Here is an 18,217-nt window from a genome sequence, read left to right on the forward strand (position 1 = left end):
CCTTTTTGTATCACTTCATTCCCCGTCTTCGTTCTCATCTCATCCCATTTCACTTCCTAAACAACATCTCTCACTCTTTCTCTCTCCCTTTGTATGTCCATCCATTTTCAGATACCTTTCTTTTTTTTTACCTCTTTTATTGTTTAATTTCCTTTCCTTTTTTATGCCCCACTTGGCCATCTCTCTCTATCCGTCCTTGTCTCTGTGTTTGTGATAATAACTAAAATAAGAGTTTCTTCTGCCATTATTTATTTCTCTTCTCCCGACTGCAAGGAGATATCAAAACCTACTCAGAGCCGGCACAGGGGACCCGTGCTACATTTGGGGAAAGGAGAGGTGGACTGTAAGATGGAGAGAAGGAATGAGAGGGGGTAGAGGCTCTACTGCTGTTAGATGGGGGTAGATGGGTTGGGGGGGGGGTATAGGAAATCGGTCTGGCTAGCGGAACAGCTTTTCACCTATCTCTCTCTCTCTCTTTCTCTCTCTCTCTCCCCATACTGCTTTGTATTCTGTGGAGATGACAGGGGAAAGCTTTATTGCTCTGAGTCGGTATCGATCGGGGCCCTAGGCAAGGGGGAGTGCACAGACGCCCATTAGAGGCACTTTCTCAACGACCGCTCCCTAAGAGCACCACCCCACCCTACCCCCCTCTTTCTCTTTCTTTGCCTCTGAAATTCAAATTCAAGGTTTCTATCCTTGAGGCTTGACTGAGAAAGAAGGAGAGAAAGCGAGAGGAGACATAATCTGATAAAGAAAGAGCCAACAGAGACACAAAGCAAAGAAAATATATCAATATTTCAATAGCCTACGAATATATATGAAGTGCTACATTCCTCTTATTCTTTCAATCCACTATTATTCCGTATCTTCTATATTTTTAATAGCACATGAAAATGTGTTGGTTGAAATCATTGGAGATGTGTAGGGTCCAGCACTGCATAGTTCTTCACACATTCACATACAGAGTAAAAACACAGACTCACAACAGAGAATGAATACTGATCCTGTGAATTGTGTGTAACACCAAGGCTATTCCTTTCCACTGTGTCTATGTGTTCAGATCCCACTGGGATGTCACACTCTGGAATGAGGCCTGTATCACCTGTAATCTCCCTCTTCACAGAATTCCTCATTTTTAAATCAGACTTTGGCAAGGTAAGAATCTCACCTTACCATTCACCCGTCCTTGCCCTCTCTCCAACACCTCAACCAAACAAAACCACACTGTCATCATGAAGAAAATGCTTTCCCCCCCTAAAATCACACAGTATACAAAAAATATAAATTTTCTATTATCCAGCTGAAAAAGCTTGACCGACAGAGATCAAACTTGGACCCATCTCCACATCTCCACATCTGCACATCACTCCCTTATGGAGTAATTTAGAATATACTATATATATATATATATATATATATATATATATATATATATATATATATATATATATATATATATATATATATATATATATATACAATTCTAAAGTTTTAGATTTTTATATTTGCAATAAAATTAAATTGAGCCTTGGTGCTCATGTGGGAAAATCTGATTCAAATCTAGCCTGCAACATGTCCTGATTCATATAATATTCATATGTTTATTTGTATCTGCAGGATCAGAGTGGCTACTCAAAAAAACTTTTTATATCTACCAATATCTCTTCTTTTAGTCAGTGACTTCCCAATTTGAATTGGATTACTTGATTTTAACCTGACAAACACTGAAAAGTCTGTCTCTATAATAACCACATGGGAATAGTTGAAGAGACTTCGACGCAGCACAATCGTACACCATGTTTACACATGTGAGTCAATCGCTCCCACGCCAATCGATGGAAAGAGAGAGAGACAGAGAGAACAGGTTACCTTTGGTCATTAAGACAGGGGGAATCCCAGACTTAGGGTGGTTAGGGGGTTCATTGATAGAGAGAGAGTAAGAGAGAGCGAGTATTTGGCAAAGAGAGAGAGCAGACAATTATCTGTATTGATTAAAGGGAGGCAGCAGAGTGAAGAACAGAGCTCACTATGTGTCGATCAATAGAGAGAGAGAAGGAGAGAGAGAGGGAATTGTTTGGGGAAAGAGGGTCAAAAGGGTGGGAACGAGATAGGGACGAAATCAAGAGTGAAAACGAGAAGAAGAGTAAGATAGGTAATGCAATCACAGTCATAGTGAAAAATTAAATATACTAAAAAAAATTTTTTCAAATTGATTTAATTCTAAGTATACTAAAAATAAATTTGCATATTTATGTACTTAATAAAAAATACTCTGCAGTTGTTCTTTTAGTATACTAAAGTGGTATACTTAAGGTCTGCTAAATTTCAACAACTAATTTTGTACTTGATGATTGTGCTAAACTGGAACTATTGCAAATATACTTTAGGTACACATTCAATATCTTGTATTTAAAGACCGATATTATTCAGAGATCATATAAACCTCATCAATAGTAACATTAGGCTTAATATTAAGAATTGTGCATTGTGCACAAGTAGTACTCTAATAAAGTTGAACTATAATTTTTATATCAGTATGTCTCGAGTGATAAATCAGTATTATGTCAATAGATTTGAACTACAGTATACTTAATATGAAATAAATGTATTTTAAATGTATTACTTTTTTACTAGGGAGTGCATAAAATAAAATAAATCAAACCTATTTGAATTGTTTAAAAATGTGGTGCCTTTGCTCAGGGGCACTTCAGTCGTGGTATTGAAGGTGGAGACTCCGCCCACCTACAATCCCTGTCGTTATGAGATTCAAACCCACCACCTTTGTGTTACGCATCCGACTCTCTAACCATTAGGCCATGACTTCCCCAACTGTATAAAAAATTAACTAAGATGATTATTGGCCTAAGTGGGCAAGCACTGCCACCGGTGGTCCCTAAAAATTAGTAGTGCAATCAGTTTTATTTTTACACACTGAAAATGTGAGTTGAGTTTGAATACATGTTGGGTACTTTGTAGCCGAGACCACCTCTCGCCCTCGGAAATGTGTGAAACACCATGACAAAAGCTTCAAAGAGGACTAACAATAAGCGACTGTGTAGACACAAGCAGTGTAGACAGAGCGACTGCTTGCCCCTTCTCAAAATATTAATCCCCTTTCAGGCAATCTTGACCCCCAACACACACACACACTCCCCTTTTCCGCTCCCATTAGGAGCCGAATGCATATCTACAGGCTGAGCTGGCCGTTGCTTAGTAACGTGACCCTCATCAGCTAACACCAGTAACAACACAACATTCATTACATCCTCTGACTCATTTGTTGCTTAGTAATGCGACACTGTCTAAAAAGCATGTATTAGTGCACTTTAGCTGGGGTTTTAAAACCAAAGTTTTCAACAAAGAGTGCATTCGGGTAAGGCCTTATAGAACAAAATGAACATGAACATATTTTGTAAATGCATTAGAAAAACAGATGTTTAAAAATGAATAATACAGAAATAATGCACAAAGGCAGTGCAATAATCAACAAATCTAACTAATTATTATTATTTTATGTCTATGCATATACTGTTTTTGTTTTGCAATCTAAATAGCATATATATATATGTGTGTATGTGTGTGTGTGTATGCATGCATGCATATAGGGGTGTAACGGGACAGAAACATGACGGTTCGGTACATACCTCAGTTTTGATGTCACGGTTTGCTTCTAAATCATACATTTACATTACGTTTTTATTGTTGTTGAAATATATAAATTTTCACATTAACTGTTCATAACAGATTTATTAAAACATACATTAAATAATTAAGACATCACTAAAAGGGAAAATAAAATATAATGAGTATATAGTCTAACATTTCACGAAAAAACCCTTCTCTAGACTTCATTTCTCTAGCAAACAAACTGTGGACATTGATGACTTGCCTGAGGTAAATGAAATGCTTGAATGACCAAAGCGAATGCAAAGCGTGATTTATGCAAAACAAGATTAAGTCACTTTGAAACACTTGAAACATATTTCTGTTGAATGCAAAAAGTAAGTTACTTTCTCTGTGAAACACATATTCCTGGTAAAAATGGCATTGTTGGGTTAGAAACAGACAATAAAAGTGGAAGATTGGATGGTGGACACAGGTATTATGATGCCAGAAATAGATGTTTACATTTAGTGTATTCAAAATTACTTTTGGTAATAAATTTAAGAAAAAAAATATTTTCCCCTAAATAATTGCAAATGTTACTTAGACGTCAGGCCAGATTGCATCATGGGGACAAACCTTACAGCCTAAGATGAGGCAAGGTTAAGCAAAGGAGCACACACACACACACACACACACACACTGTATTGTCTGCACTGATAAATGACCTGTTTAATATGAATCAGATCTCAACAGATTCGGCAAGGACACAGAATCTCTGTGCATTATAATGTACCAGAGTAAATCCTTATTTACATGTATCTAGCACACACAAACACACTGGTAAATAATCATGTTGCAGTCTGTGTACAGAATGTAACTAGAGGCAATAAATACAACAACAGAAGTGTATAAAGAGCCAAGAGGGTCTGAAATACTAAAGCTTTGAAAGAGAGTCCTGCACAAAGATTAAAACCAACAGAAATCAGGTGTATAGTTATGCATGCATGACATCACAGGTCCCCTCCCCCAGCCCTTGGGAGTGGGTGCCTTGGAAACGGTCGCTAAGGGAACAGACGACTAAGAAAGAGAGAGGGAGGGAGAGAGAGAAAGAGAGAAGGTGAAAAAGAGCAGAAGGAATAAAAGAGAATAAGAAAGCATCCTGTGCTGCCGAGAAAAAGGGAAAAAGAAAGCACCAAAAGAGAGTGAGAGGAAGAGAGGATGAGACATAAAAGCAGATAATATAGTATTACATGAAGATTATTAGAAACATTACATAAGTCATATTAAATACAGCTTATTAGATAGTGTTTTCTAGCAAGACATTATAAGATTCTGGATGCAAGATTTTATTACATTATTTAAGAGGTGGCATAAGTCAAGGCCTGCAGAGCAGCCTGTGTGCCTCTTCACCTTTTCTACACATCCATCTTCTCACTTACTAATACAAAAGAATGAAAGAAATAAGCCGCGGGGCTTTAAATGTCTTTTATCTCAGTATCTGTAAAACTACTGTCTAACTAATGTGAACGCTGATTAATATCTGAGAAAAAAATATTTCATTTGCCAGGATTTATAGAGGAAACTATTCATTGATTTATTATTCATTGATCATTCATTGATTTATTATGATTGTACTCCAATCATATGGCTTTAATGTAAATTTATGTTGATGTAAAAGTTCACATTTCCATTTATATTTCATATATTCCTGCAGCCACATCCACACGGGCCTGAGACAAGCATCTCCTGTTACATCATTCATGAGCCTCCTTGAATATCAGGCTGCTTGAATACTGTATACATCACCATGAAAACACACACTCTCCACCAAAGGAGAATAATGAAGGGGTGGAGATTTGCAGGCCAATAGATCTAGCAGACTCCAGTAGCCATCTCACCTCCAATCCAGAAAATAACCCACTGCCTTCACTTCTACTTAAAGTATTACTGGGTTCAGTGCATGTTTAAAGGATTGTTCACCTCAAAAAAAAAAAAAAGTATATAAAACACACACCCTCATGTCGTTACAAATCTGTATGACACTGTTTCTTCTGTGGACCATAAAATATTATTTGATATTTTGTTTCACAGAAATAAAGTCATACAGGGGCCGGTTGCATAAAAGGTTAAGACTAAAAAGTATTTTTTTTTAATACTGGACATATTTTTTTAATTCAGTTACATAAATCCAAAACAATGACTGATTACCCCTTGGCTAACTGCTAGTTGGTCAGACTAGTTCTTATGTCACTGTCTTAACATAGAGGCTTTATGCAACTTTAAGTTTATGCAACTGGCCCAAGGTTTTAAATGACACGAAGGTGATAGAATTTTAATGAATTATACTATTAAAGGGTTAGTTCACCCAAAAAAACAAAATTATGTCATTTATGAATTACCCTCATGTCGTTCCAAACCCGTGAGACCTCCGTTCATCTTCGGAAACACAGTTTAAGATGTTTTAGATTTAGTCCAAGAGCTCTCAGTCCCTCCATTGAAACTGTGTGAACGGTATACTGTCCATGTCCAGAAAGGTAAGAAAAACATCATTAAAGTAGTCCTTGTGACATCAGAGGGTCATTTTGAATTTGTTGTAGCATCGAAAATATATTTTGGTCCAAAAATAGCAAAAACTACGACTTTATTCAGCATTGTCTTCTCTTCCGGGTCTGTTGTGAGACTGTTCAAAACATTGCAGTGTAGAGATATGCGATTCGCGAATGAATCACTTGATGTAACCAGATCTTATTGAACCAGTTCACCAAATCGACCTGAATCGTGAAAAATGGTTTGCGTCTCCAATACGCATTAATCCTCAAATGACTTAAGCTGTTAACTTTTTTAATGTGGCTGACACTCCCTCTGAGTTTAAACAAACCAATATCCTGGAGTAATGTACTGAAACAGTACACTGACTGAACTGCTGTGAAGAGAGAACTGAAGATGAACACCGAGCCAGATAACGAACAAAAGATTGACTTGTTCTCGTTTCAAACGATTCAGTTCGATTTGGTGAACTGGTTCAAAAAGATCCGGTTACAATGAATGATTCGTTCGCAAACCGGATATCACTATACTGTTGTGTTTTGAACTCTCTCTCACAGCAGACACAGAAGGGAAGATAATGCTGAATAAAGGCATAGTTTTTGCTATTTTTGTACCAAAATGTAAAATTTTTGATGCTTCAAAATATTCTAACTGACCCTCTGATGTCACATGGACTACTTTGATGATGTTTTTCTTACCTTTCTGGACATGGACAGTATACCGTACACACAGCTTCAATGGAGGCACAGAGAGCTCTCGGACTAAATCTAAAATATCTTAAACTGTGTTCCGAAGATGAACAGAGGTCTTAGGGGTTTGGAACAACATGAGGCTGAGTTATTAATGACATAATTATGATTTTTGGATGAACTAACCCTTTAAACTCAATGGAAAGAATTTGTGGCATAATGTTGATCATAAATAAAGTTCAATTTGAACATTGAGACACCTAGATTGGATAGGTAGTTTTTTAAATATTAAGCTTATGTATATATATATGTGTGTGTGTTTGTGTGTGTGTGTGTGTGTGTATGTTATATATATATATATATGCTATCATAGTAATGAAGTTACAAAATTAGACCACAGAAAATATAGGCAAGTGGTTTTCCACATTAAAATTGTCACGTATTGGTTTCTGTTTAGTTCCTGTCTGTCATTATTTGGTGTCATTATTATTCATCTCATTTACTCCTTAGTTGCCTGCCCTTTATAAGCCCTCAGTTTCCATCTTTCTTTTGTGTTGGATTAATGTTATTTGAATGGTCTAGGTGTGTTTATTAAAAACTCCTTTATTCCTACTTTGTGCGCTTTTACTAAAACCACAACCGCGTGACAAAAATCATGTTATCATTTTGTTTAGAGGCTCTATAGTGCCCCAGATTGGCCCCATTAATGTCCATTGAAAGTGCCTCACTGTATGCCAGATATTTTAGCTTTTTTTAAACAGAAATATCTGTGTAATCAATATTACGCCACAAGTGCTGTTAATCATGTATTGAACCCCAAATAAAAACCCACACCAGAGATTTAATTCAGTCTAACTATCTAAATATATTAAAAACTAGAGTCTGAAGAAGAATCAACTTTTTCCCAGGCTCTTTAAGAAAGGGTATGTGACTTTTCCCCTTAACTTGTTTCGGAGTGTTTCGCTTCGTATGAGCTGTTAAGGTTCGTTAAAACTTACAAAAGTGGCAGATGCTGCTATCAGCTGCAACACAGCTGGGTACAAAACATCCAACTTGTTCCAGGACCATCCAAATGTGAATTTACAGATGCTTATCCACGCGAGCACGAGCGAATGCAGTGGGCACATGAGATAGAGAAAGCAAGGATCCCAAACCGACATCTTCTCATTTACACTGATAGGGCTGTTGTATCTGACTTCACATTACTATTGCAGCATTGTGAGTAAATGGTAGTCTACCCCCACCTTCTACCCGCTAGGTTGAGTCTTTAACCTTGACCTCTCGTGCTTCTGCCTCCAGTAATGAAGTCAGCCCCCCCCCCCAGCTCCCCATTCTCTCTCACCCCCCGTCTTTCTGCCCCCAGCTCTGCTGTCCTGCACTCCTCTCATTCATAGTAAACACTATTGATTTTTCAGCACAGAGAGTAAAAAAGCCATGAATTTTAATGCTACTATCTGTCCCTCGCTCGAGCTCCCTCTCTTCCTCTGTCATCCTTTCCTCTCATGCATTTTCCCTCCATCCCTTCATCCCATCTTTAAGATGTGAGGGAGGGCAGAAGTTGAACCAAGTGTGTGTTTGTTGGCTATAAACTTTGGGTATGTGAACGTGTGTGTGCGTACGGAGCGCCAACTAACGCTCTCGTCTCTTTCGCCCTCTGTGACTGAGACCGATTGATTTTGCTATAAGCAGTGTTGAGGCTATGACAGGCCAGCAGCGACAGACAGAGGAGCTCATCAACGTCCAATGAACACGGGAAAAAAAATCTCCTTAAAAATCCCTCCATCATGCCACACCAGGACTGGAGGAGAGAGAGCAAGATATACGGAGAGAAGGACAGGGGTAGAAGATAAGCCTTTATAAAGAAACTCCATTAAACATCCCGCACTGTAATATGACAACAATACGGAGAGAACAGACAAAAAGGTCAGACAGCATTTATGAGGGATACCATTTAAAAATCATGTTATTGTCTGGAATAGACATGTAAGTAAGGGATAATGTAGGCTACAGACCAGAGACAAGGACACTATTCAGCAATAAAATAAAAATAAAAAAGTCAATTAAGTAAATATGAAATACTCAATTGATTTGAAACTATATCACAATATTACCTACACAGTACCTTGTATCTTCCACTAAGGAAATTATAGAAATGATCCACTACCAAGTACAAAACAATCAGCTCCGCGACGAGTTGAACAATTAAACTTTATTACAGTATTATTAATATTTACTAACCCTTAGTTCAAACAAAATTGAAAATTCTGATATTTCTTGCTTTCTTATGAGTAGCACAAAAGAAGATCTTTTGTAACCAAACACTTTTTCGAGTCCTTGTTTTACATGATACATTTATTTACTATAGTAATAACAATAATGCTATGCATAACTATGCATAATGCAAGAACTCTAAAACAAATCCTAACCCTAACACTATCCTTATAGTACATGTTGTCCATAATATTACTCAGTACTGAAATGTACAATTACACTGTAACAAGTGTAACATTGTAAAATAATTTGTAACCTCAAACCATTTTGGTTGCCATTGACTTCCACTGTATGAAAAAAATGCACAGTTCTCAAAATGTTTCACATTAGAAAGTAAGTAAAACAATTTTGGAACAAAATGAAGGTGAGCAACTATCAATTACAGTTTAAGTTTGCTAAGACCATTTTTACTACAATCGATAACTAGAATACAAGATGGTGCCAACTGCATTTTTATGAAAGGAGAAAAGTTGCGGTGACGTGAATGTAGTGACGGTTTCAGTTGCTCGGTCTGATATACAGTGTTGCCACCGCCAATGGCGAGTATTACAAATCCAAAACCATGAGCAACATCAGAATTTTATCTTTCAGAGAGCTGTAAATGAGTAATAAAATAATTCCTCATAAAATCTGCAGTTCAATGTATTTTTGGACCATAATCACTTCTGCCATGTTGCCTAAGCTCCCTCATTGTACGTCACCTCAGATACGTTCCACAGCCGTGATCCCTCCAGAATTCCTGGTTTAATGCCCATCTGCATCATCAAATCCCGGACACCAAACAAGCTTATATGCACTGATGGTAATAAACTCTCAGTACAAATTGCTTTCGGGGAATACAATTATCCCTTCAAAGCATGTATGAGTAAGGCTGTCAAATTAAAGGCAAAATGTCTCGGTATTCTGCTGCTCTGTTTTAATGCTATTGCAAGTGAATGGAAACAATTTGCTCTTATAGAAGTGATGAGAACATGCTGCATAATGGATATAAACTTCGAGTAATCTGATGCAATAGGCATTTTATGTACTCAGGTGCAGAGTACAAATTGGCAAGCCACGTATTGATCGATAAACCCAGATTGAAGGAAACCCTGTTAACAGCAGTCTGTCTGGGGAGTCGGGCTCCATCCCTCCCCTCTCTCCATCTTAATTTGATTGATGATCATACTTGTCACTCAAGGCAGCATGTGGCCAATTACAAGATTTGTACGGGTAGGTGGCTGGTGGTTTCGGCTTGTGTTGTCAGTTAAAAATACTGTGTGGTTCTAAGTGCCATGTTTGGGGTAAAACTGCATTTATCTACTTTAAAGGTTTTAGTGGGGGTTTTGTTTTCTTGTCAATGAGTCAAGTCCATAATGTTTTGGTTACCAACATTCTTCAAAATATCTTGTTTGTCTTCCACAGAAGAAAAGCCATACAGGCTTGGAATGATATAAGGTAAACATGTTACTGATGTTTTTTGACTATCATTTACTTAAAAGCATCCAGTCTGAAATACTTTATACTATATACGCATAAGTTATCACTGCAACAGTAGACCACTAATTTAATCTAAATCAAATTGTATTTATAAGATCATATAAATAAGATGAGAAACATCATTATCATACAATATGAATTAATTCCCAAAAACGATTTGTTAATAACTAATAAACTAATTGGCATGATTAATCAAAACATGTCACCAGAACACATTTCAAGCATGAAAAGAAAGGGGAGAAAGCCCTTAAAAACATTCACTAAGCCCTACATGTGAACGGGAGACCTTGAACACTATAAATCTTAAATGAAATGGAGGAAGAGAACAGATTTAGGTCTCGAGCTTGTTCATGAGGAGTGAAGGACATAATCAAAGAGCAAGCTTTTATTTCACATTTTCTATTATCAACACACACACACACAGCAGCTGCTGAAAGGACAAATTACACTAGTTCATGTCTGTTTTTCACCTTATAGAGTCAAAGCAGGAACCGGATTTAAAGAAAGTGGCATAATTCTGTTTCAATCCATCTGCTTAACACACACACTCATCTAAATTTCTCTCATTACATCCATTTGTCAGTATAGCCACTATGCACCTGCCATGTCAAATATCAACACATTCGTTCATGTCTATTTACGCTCATCTTTCATTCTAGTTCCGATTCTCGATCCATCTACACACACACAACAGTTCTGTGTGTCTGAGGTGAATATATCTCTCTATGTGAATAATCTCTCTCTCTTTCTCTCCTCACATGTGCACATACACACACAAATACACATGTGCAGCCAGATAATCACACTAAATTAACACAGCAGCGCTGAATCTGTGTGAGTGCTGCTGTACTGGTAGGGGGTGTATTGACCAGGTGCCGTCTCTCACAGATGTGTTGATTAAGGGCCTGTCTGAACACTTCGCCTACTTTTGTGCCATCATGTAGCCACCAACACCTCCAGAGTGTTTTTGTATGAGAAAAATAAAAATAAAAAACAGGTAGAAAGACAATATAATAACGAATAGATTTGCATTTCCTGAAGGAGAAGTTCTTTTTAATTAAAAACACACCTGATTTTTCGCCTCAGCTCATTAATAGAGACTCGAAAACCTGATATGGGTGGATCAAATAATGGAGACCTGGTGTAAAGGGCCGTTCACCCAAAATGCTTTTTATGAAAACATCAAGCTAGAAGTTTCATGTCTTTTGCAGTGTCCCATGCATGGCACGCCATTGTCAACACATGGAGCTTAAGTAAAAATATTTTTTTTTAAATATATATTTTTTTAATTATTAAATTATAATTGAATTTTTGAACAGTTTATGTGTATAAACAGATAAAAGAACACAGTTAAGGTATACATATGGCGTATTAAGCACACAGTTGGTATAAAAAATGTGTATGGTTAAAATTATAGTGCATGAAAGGTTGAGAGAATAGTTAGCGTTTTTGGTTGAATATATATATATATTTTTTTTTTTCAGTTTTGTTATATTTATTTGAGGAATATCAACTTGCAAGCACTTGTGAGTATCTTTAAACTTTGTATGTGACAGAAAATTCAGTCTAAAATCTTCATCATCAGTTTGCAGAGCAGACTCAAGTGTAATGTCTTTCTGGTTGTATAAAGACACAATGTGTGTGTGTGCTTGTAATGGTCACTGGGAGAAAAGAACTCTAGGGAATGTCTTACAGAGTGAAAAGCCACGTCTTCCAGTAGTGCTAATGAGGAGAAGGGTGCTGTCAGTGTTAATACACCACAGAAGGTCAACCCACACGGATGCAAACACATTTCTGCTCGGCTGAAACTAACAGTACAACTAAAAGACCTGTGGGAGTACTGTCACTAAACGAACATCATGATGACATTGCATATCACTCAGAGCAAGAGAGGGTGGAAAATTGTGTGTGTGTGTGTGTGTGTGTGTATGTGTGTAAGAGAGAGAGAGAGAGAGAGAGAGGAATGCAGTAGAAAATTCTGTATTGACATCTTCCTTATATCTACTGATTTCCCATTATGCTACTAACTAACCCAAGCTGACATTTTGTCATTGCCAATCATCTTAACACCAGGACTTGCCCAGATCTATAAAAACACTTACTCTCACATTCGCTCACACAAAGCTACCAAAAATAAATAAATAACTAGCTACAAAAATATATGGATTCCATTTCTGACACTGTCAGCTGTCATTGTGACAATGAGACAATTATCTTTTAGTACTTTTAAAGTCATTTTATCTTAATCAATCAAATGTTTAATAGTTCTTCTTTGACTGTGTTGAAATCAGTAAGAACAGATAAGAAAGATTTTCCTTGGTTCATAAGTCATGCAAAGCTGAATGTTGCTTAATGTTCACTTTTTTTCTCTCTCTCAGTCAATATTCTCTCATCCTCCAGGATCTGCCTGTTACTGTAACGCACATAAAACTTTAATGGAGCCATTAATGGCAATAATTCCCGAGACCACTTACAAGAATAGGTCTTGATTATCTCTATCTCTGCATCTATCCATGTCTATATCCGTTATCTAATGGGAAAAGGGTGTAATAGCTGCATATTTTAGTAACTGGATCATAGTTAATAGGTTCTGCTCTCTCTCATGGTGATCAAGAGGCTTCGATGAGATATGCATATTTCTGCTGGCCGTAATGGTATTCGACAGCATAAAAATGAAGGATTGCTGCTTTCAGATTTTGCTGAGGTTTAGTTGACTGTAAAGAAAAATTTACATAACAAACGTTTAGTCAAAATGATTTAAGTTTTGTGAAATTATTAATCAGATAGTTTTCAACATGTCATTCACCCACTTATGTGAAATTAGGTGTTATGTAGATCTAAACATCAAAGTTTACAGCCTTGCTTCTCATTCATGAGCTAGACAACTGCGTCCATATAAACTGTGCCTAGAGCTCAAGATCACCTCTCCGGCTCAAACTCGGTTTTCCATACTCGTTCCTATTTTTCACTGTCATCTGCACCTACTTTCCTTTAGTGGTCCACAGCTTTTTTTTTTCTGCCTTCTTTTTTTTTATCTTCTTTTGACACTCGCTATTTTTCAGGGAAAGGGGCATGATACTCCTCCTCCTCTCCCTTGGCCCTGTTAATCTCTGAGGGGAAGAGGCTCATTATCCTTCCCCTTTACCATCCTACATCATGCTATAGTCCCAAAGCCCAAGAAAACCTGTAAGACTCTGAATTATGAAAATTCTGAATTGGTAAAACCACACAGCTAGAGAACAACGCAATCCCACTAGGTAAAATGAGGTTGCAAATAATAATAATAATAATAATTTCTGAATAAAAGCAACACTTTCCTTTGTCACTTTAAAACACTTTCTGAAAGCATAAAAATGAACAAAAGTAATGTCTGAAGACCTTTTTAAGCACCATCTTGGATTTTCTACCATAATAGGAAAAAAGTCCTGTATGCAAATAACTTGTCAAAAAAAAAAAAAAAAAAAAAAAAAAAACAATATATATATATATATATATATATATATATATATATATATATATATATATATATATATATATATATATATATATATATATATATATATATATATATATATATATATATGTATGTATGTATGTATTTTTATCTTTTATTAAGTTAAATTTATAAGGAGAACTGTATTTTTTTTCCAAATATTTGACGCAATCCCTCAGTTAATGTGCTCATTAGGGCATGAATGTCTACAGTATAAAACAATTATCAAAATGATGATTACTGTATACTTAAAGCATAACAGTTTACACCAAATGGAATGTACATTTTCCAACATATAACTCATATAAGCTTTATATAACATAATACAAAATAATCAATGCATCAGTTATACAGAAAACAGTCTCTATATTAAATTACTGAATAATTTCATTGTATTCCCACACGTTACATAGCCAGTAAACATAAGAGCAGCTTGCTTATGCAGTTATGCCTCCTCAGTTCAGACTACACCCATCCCTCCTACTCCACCCCCCGCCCTCCTTCTCCATCCCCGCTTCCTTGTGTTTTCATCTTTATGTAGCCACCGAACAACCGGCAAGTTCCCGCAATGAAAAAATAGTGAAAACAGTCGTCGTTTGCCTTTCGGCGTCTCTTACTACAAAAGACGAGGTGCAAATCACATTCTACACATAAATGAATGTGATAATGAATTCAAAGCGCTTATAGCCGATCACACGTGCAACTATCTACCTGACCATCACACTATACATCTATAGCTATCTGTGAGCCAAACATAAGATGTTTAAATAGCACAAATGCTCGTTTCTGTGTTCTATGTAGCTGCTCTGATTCTCTCCTCTCTCCCCTCGATCCGCCGGCCCCGGAATCGATCCTGCGGAGATCGATAAGTTGGCATGAATATTCCCAGCTCACCGCGAGTTTAGTTCGGGGGAGACGGAGGCAGAGGCAGAGGCGAGAGGAGGAGGCGGACGGATGCGGAGCCCTGAAGAAACTAAGCCCAACGAGACGGGAATATATTTAGGAAACACCTTGACAAAACAAACCGGACCTGAGCTGCATTTTAAGGCGCGATGGCGCAGTGTTAGTTTTGCTGTAGACAAACTTGACTCGCGTCGGCTGGACTAAACTGAAAGGTTGGAAAGGGCGGCAAGCGCGCGCGGCACAAAACATGAGGATGAGGATGTTTCATTCACACGAGGGATACGGGGATTAGGCCACTGAGTGCGGTCACTGGATTCGGTGTTAGAAGAAAGAAAAGGTGGTTGCTCTGGAAGAAAGCCTTACCGGAGTGAGAGCGCAGAGCCAGCGGGGACTTGAGGCGCCAGGCGTGGAGATCAGAGGCAGTTCTCGGCAAGACAAACGGCACCGGCAGAGGAACAAACATGATCCGTCTTCTTGTCTGGTTCTTATCAGATGTTCTTTTTGCTGTTGATTTTTCTTTGCAATTTTAGCAGTTGTGGCAAGATGCTTTATCTCACTTTGGTTCCAAGCGTTTTTGACACAATACCTTGTTATTCATAAAATTGCGTTTATGCGTGGGTTTTCCAGTTACATGTTTTAATAAAAACCCTTTTCTTTTGAGCTTGTAGTTTACTTTTGATCTACATGCATAGATACGAAGACGCGCGCAGCCCGACTGTATTTTCCCAGCGCGCGCACACACAGGCGGATAGACGGATTAAAACAAGACAAACGTGGGTTATTTTACTATTACTTTCACGTTTGTCTATTCGTTTTGGTATTCAGCTACAGTATTTGGTATAACTGTTCGATCTGCTTGCCGAACATATATGTTTCTGTCACTCAAAGGCATATATTTACTATGTTTGCGAGCGTCTATGAATGCATATCTCTCTGTAAACTGAAGTGTGTCTGTCCTCGTCGACACGGACCACTGTATGTTCAGCTGGCCTGGTCTCAGTCGCTTTAACTTTGGCTATCTGCTTGTGGAATAAAATGAAGGTTCTGCATTTGTCCTAATAAAGAAAAAAGATTTCACACCCTGACTGTATAACGTATAAAAGACAGCGGATTCTGTTATTACTTGGATATGTGGTGCATTTTATTGGTGAATCTATTTGGTCTAGCTCTTCTATAGCTCTCTTCCTTGTTCTAGCAGCTACAGGCTACACATTCATTTAGTCACTAAACGTGGTTAAAACCCTCTGCTCATTTTTGCTCACTGAAATTAAAAATCTATAGAAAAATAAGGCAACTCAACGTGTACGCCGGATTCGCCCCTCCTCCCACGCACCTTGTCACACGCCAGTAATTAAAACGCAATCAATCGATACATGACTAAACAAGGCAAACAAATAAATAAAGCACGAAAACATCAAGGGGAAAAGAGCTCGTTACGTCGCTGGTTTTTAAGATCACTTGCCTATATTTCCGTCCATCCGCCTGCGTGTTTTGGTCTGTCTGTCTGTTCCCGTTATTTGGGAACCCCAATAGCTCATTCGTGCACGCTCTCCTCCCCTACTCTCGCGCGCTCTGAATCCACCACGCTGTCCGCAACATTGAAGCGCGAGCGGAGCCGTTACAACTCTCACATCACCCCCACCTCACACCCCTCCTCTCTCTCTCACACACACACACCCTGTGCTCGCCTCGCTGAAAGGTAAAATCACAGTCAACTACGAACATCTCTTTCTAGCAACACTTATTGATCTCATGTAGATTATAATGGTAGAAACATCAACACACTCTTTAATATAGCGAGCATGACAAGCTTATTCATACTTAATACAAAAAAAGGCTTTCCCTCAATGTCCATGTTTACATGCATACCATTTTCAGATTAAATTTAATTTGCTTGTAGCTTATAAAAAAAAAAAACATTTTAAAACACACTCTTGCATTACATTGCATTACATTTGACACATTTCATCTCTAAATTTTTGTCATAGTCATGTCATTTATTTATGCTTTTATTTGTCCTTTGTTATTGATTTTAACTGTACAAAAAAATACCTAGTCAAGGTATTATTTTTGATATGTGCTCAAGAGAAGAAAGAAAATCATATTTGGAAGAACATCATAGTGAGTAAATTATGTGAATTATCATTTTAGTTAACTCATTTACCACCATTCCTGTGCTTAATAAACAAGTGCACTATAAATACTGACCATGCGTTTTTTTTTTTTTTGTTTTGTTTTTTAATCATTATGCCTTGATACGTAAAAGAAAATTAGTCTAATTCTAAAATGTGTTTCTTCAATGTATTTAATATTACCAAAATGTATGTAAATTTTATCCTTTTGTTTGGACTTTTTGGTTATTCCAAATGAGGTGTTCACGTGTACCAACAGACTGATTAATAAAACCACATGCGAGTTGTTCTAAAATGTAATGTTCGCTTAAGCTGCTCATTACTGACATAAATGAAAATCAACTAAATTTAGTTAAATATCAATCAGATTATGCAGAAATGCATAGAATGTAGAGTGTAAATGTTCTTGGACACACCTGAGAATCTCTTAAGTCACACAGGCTGTTGTGTTTTTATTCGTCAATAACCAACATTAAATACTAACATAATGTGAAGAACAACAACAGAAACAAAACGGGCTGATCTCAAGAGAGCCGGTGTGAAAAACATTGTTTCCTAAATCAGTTCGGGCCCCAAACAGAACATATTCAAGATGTCTTCAATTCAAGCACCTGATCATCAGCTCATCAGTAAAATACTAAAAAAAACTATTATATTAGTATTTGTCAATAAACATTGTTTACCAATACGATGTGCAGAACAACAGCAGAAGCGAAACAGGCTGTGTGCTACACACAGTTTACCCAATTCTGCTCCTGGAGCACCCCAACAGGATGTCTCCCAAATCAAACACCTGATTATACCCATCACCTGATCAGTGTAATACTGAAAGGCCTGAAATGGGTGTGCCAGATGAGGAAGACATCCAAAATGTGTACAGTTGGGGGGCCCTCCAAGAACAGGGTTGGGAAACACAGTGCTCGGAAATCTCATGCCAGCAAAACCTCCGGGGGCCTTAATCACCGAGCGCTCGCTGCTCGCTCTCCTACCACCAATTCATCACGTCCTGTCAATTACAACCATGCTGCGGCACACTTACACACAAGATTATTGTCAATATAGATTTTTAAATAGAAAAATCTATACACTAAACACTC

General features: G+C 37.4%; 1 protein-coding gene across 4 annotated transcripts in view; it reads right to left on the reverse strand.

Annotated features, from left to right (window-relative positions):
* LOC127975105 (POU domain, class 2, transcription factor 2-like) overlaps positions 1-16,542 on the reverse strand; it is a 37,122-nt gene extending 20,580 nt beyond the window's left edge. For 3 of the 4 annotated variants that reach the window (XM_052578894.1, XM_052578901.1, XM_052578899.1), the window contains exon 1: positions 15,352-16,542. In XM_052578894.1, coding sequence (XP_052434854.1) covers positions 15,352-15,451 — 100 coding nt within the window. In that variant the 5' untranslated portion in view covers positions 15,452-16,542. The remainder of the gene's footprint in view (positions 1-15,351) is intronic. The other variant, XM_052578897.1, reaches the window with a different exon arrangement.
* Between the last annotated feature and the right edge of the window lie 1,675 nt (positions 16,543-18,217).

Source organism: Carassius gibelio, chromosome B16 (assembly GCF_023724105.1).
Source record: "Carassius gibelio isolate Cgi1373 ecotype wild population from Czech Republic chromosome B16, carGib1.2-hapl.c, whole genome shotgun sequence".
Classification (NCBI taxonomy): domain Eukaryota; kingdom Metazoa; phylum Chordata; class Actinopteri; order Cypriniformes; family Cyprinidae; genus Carassius; species Carassius gibelio.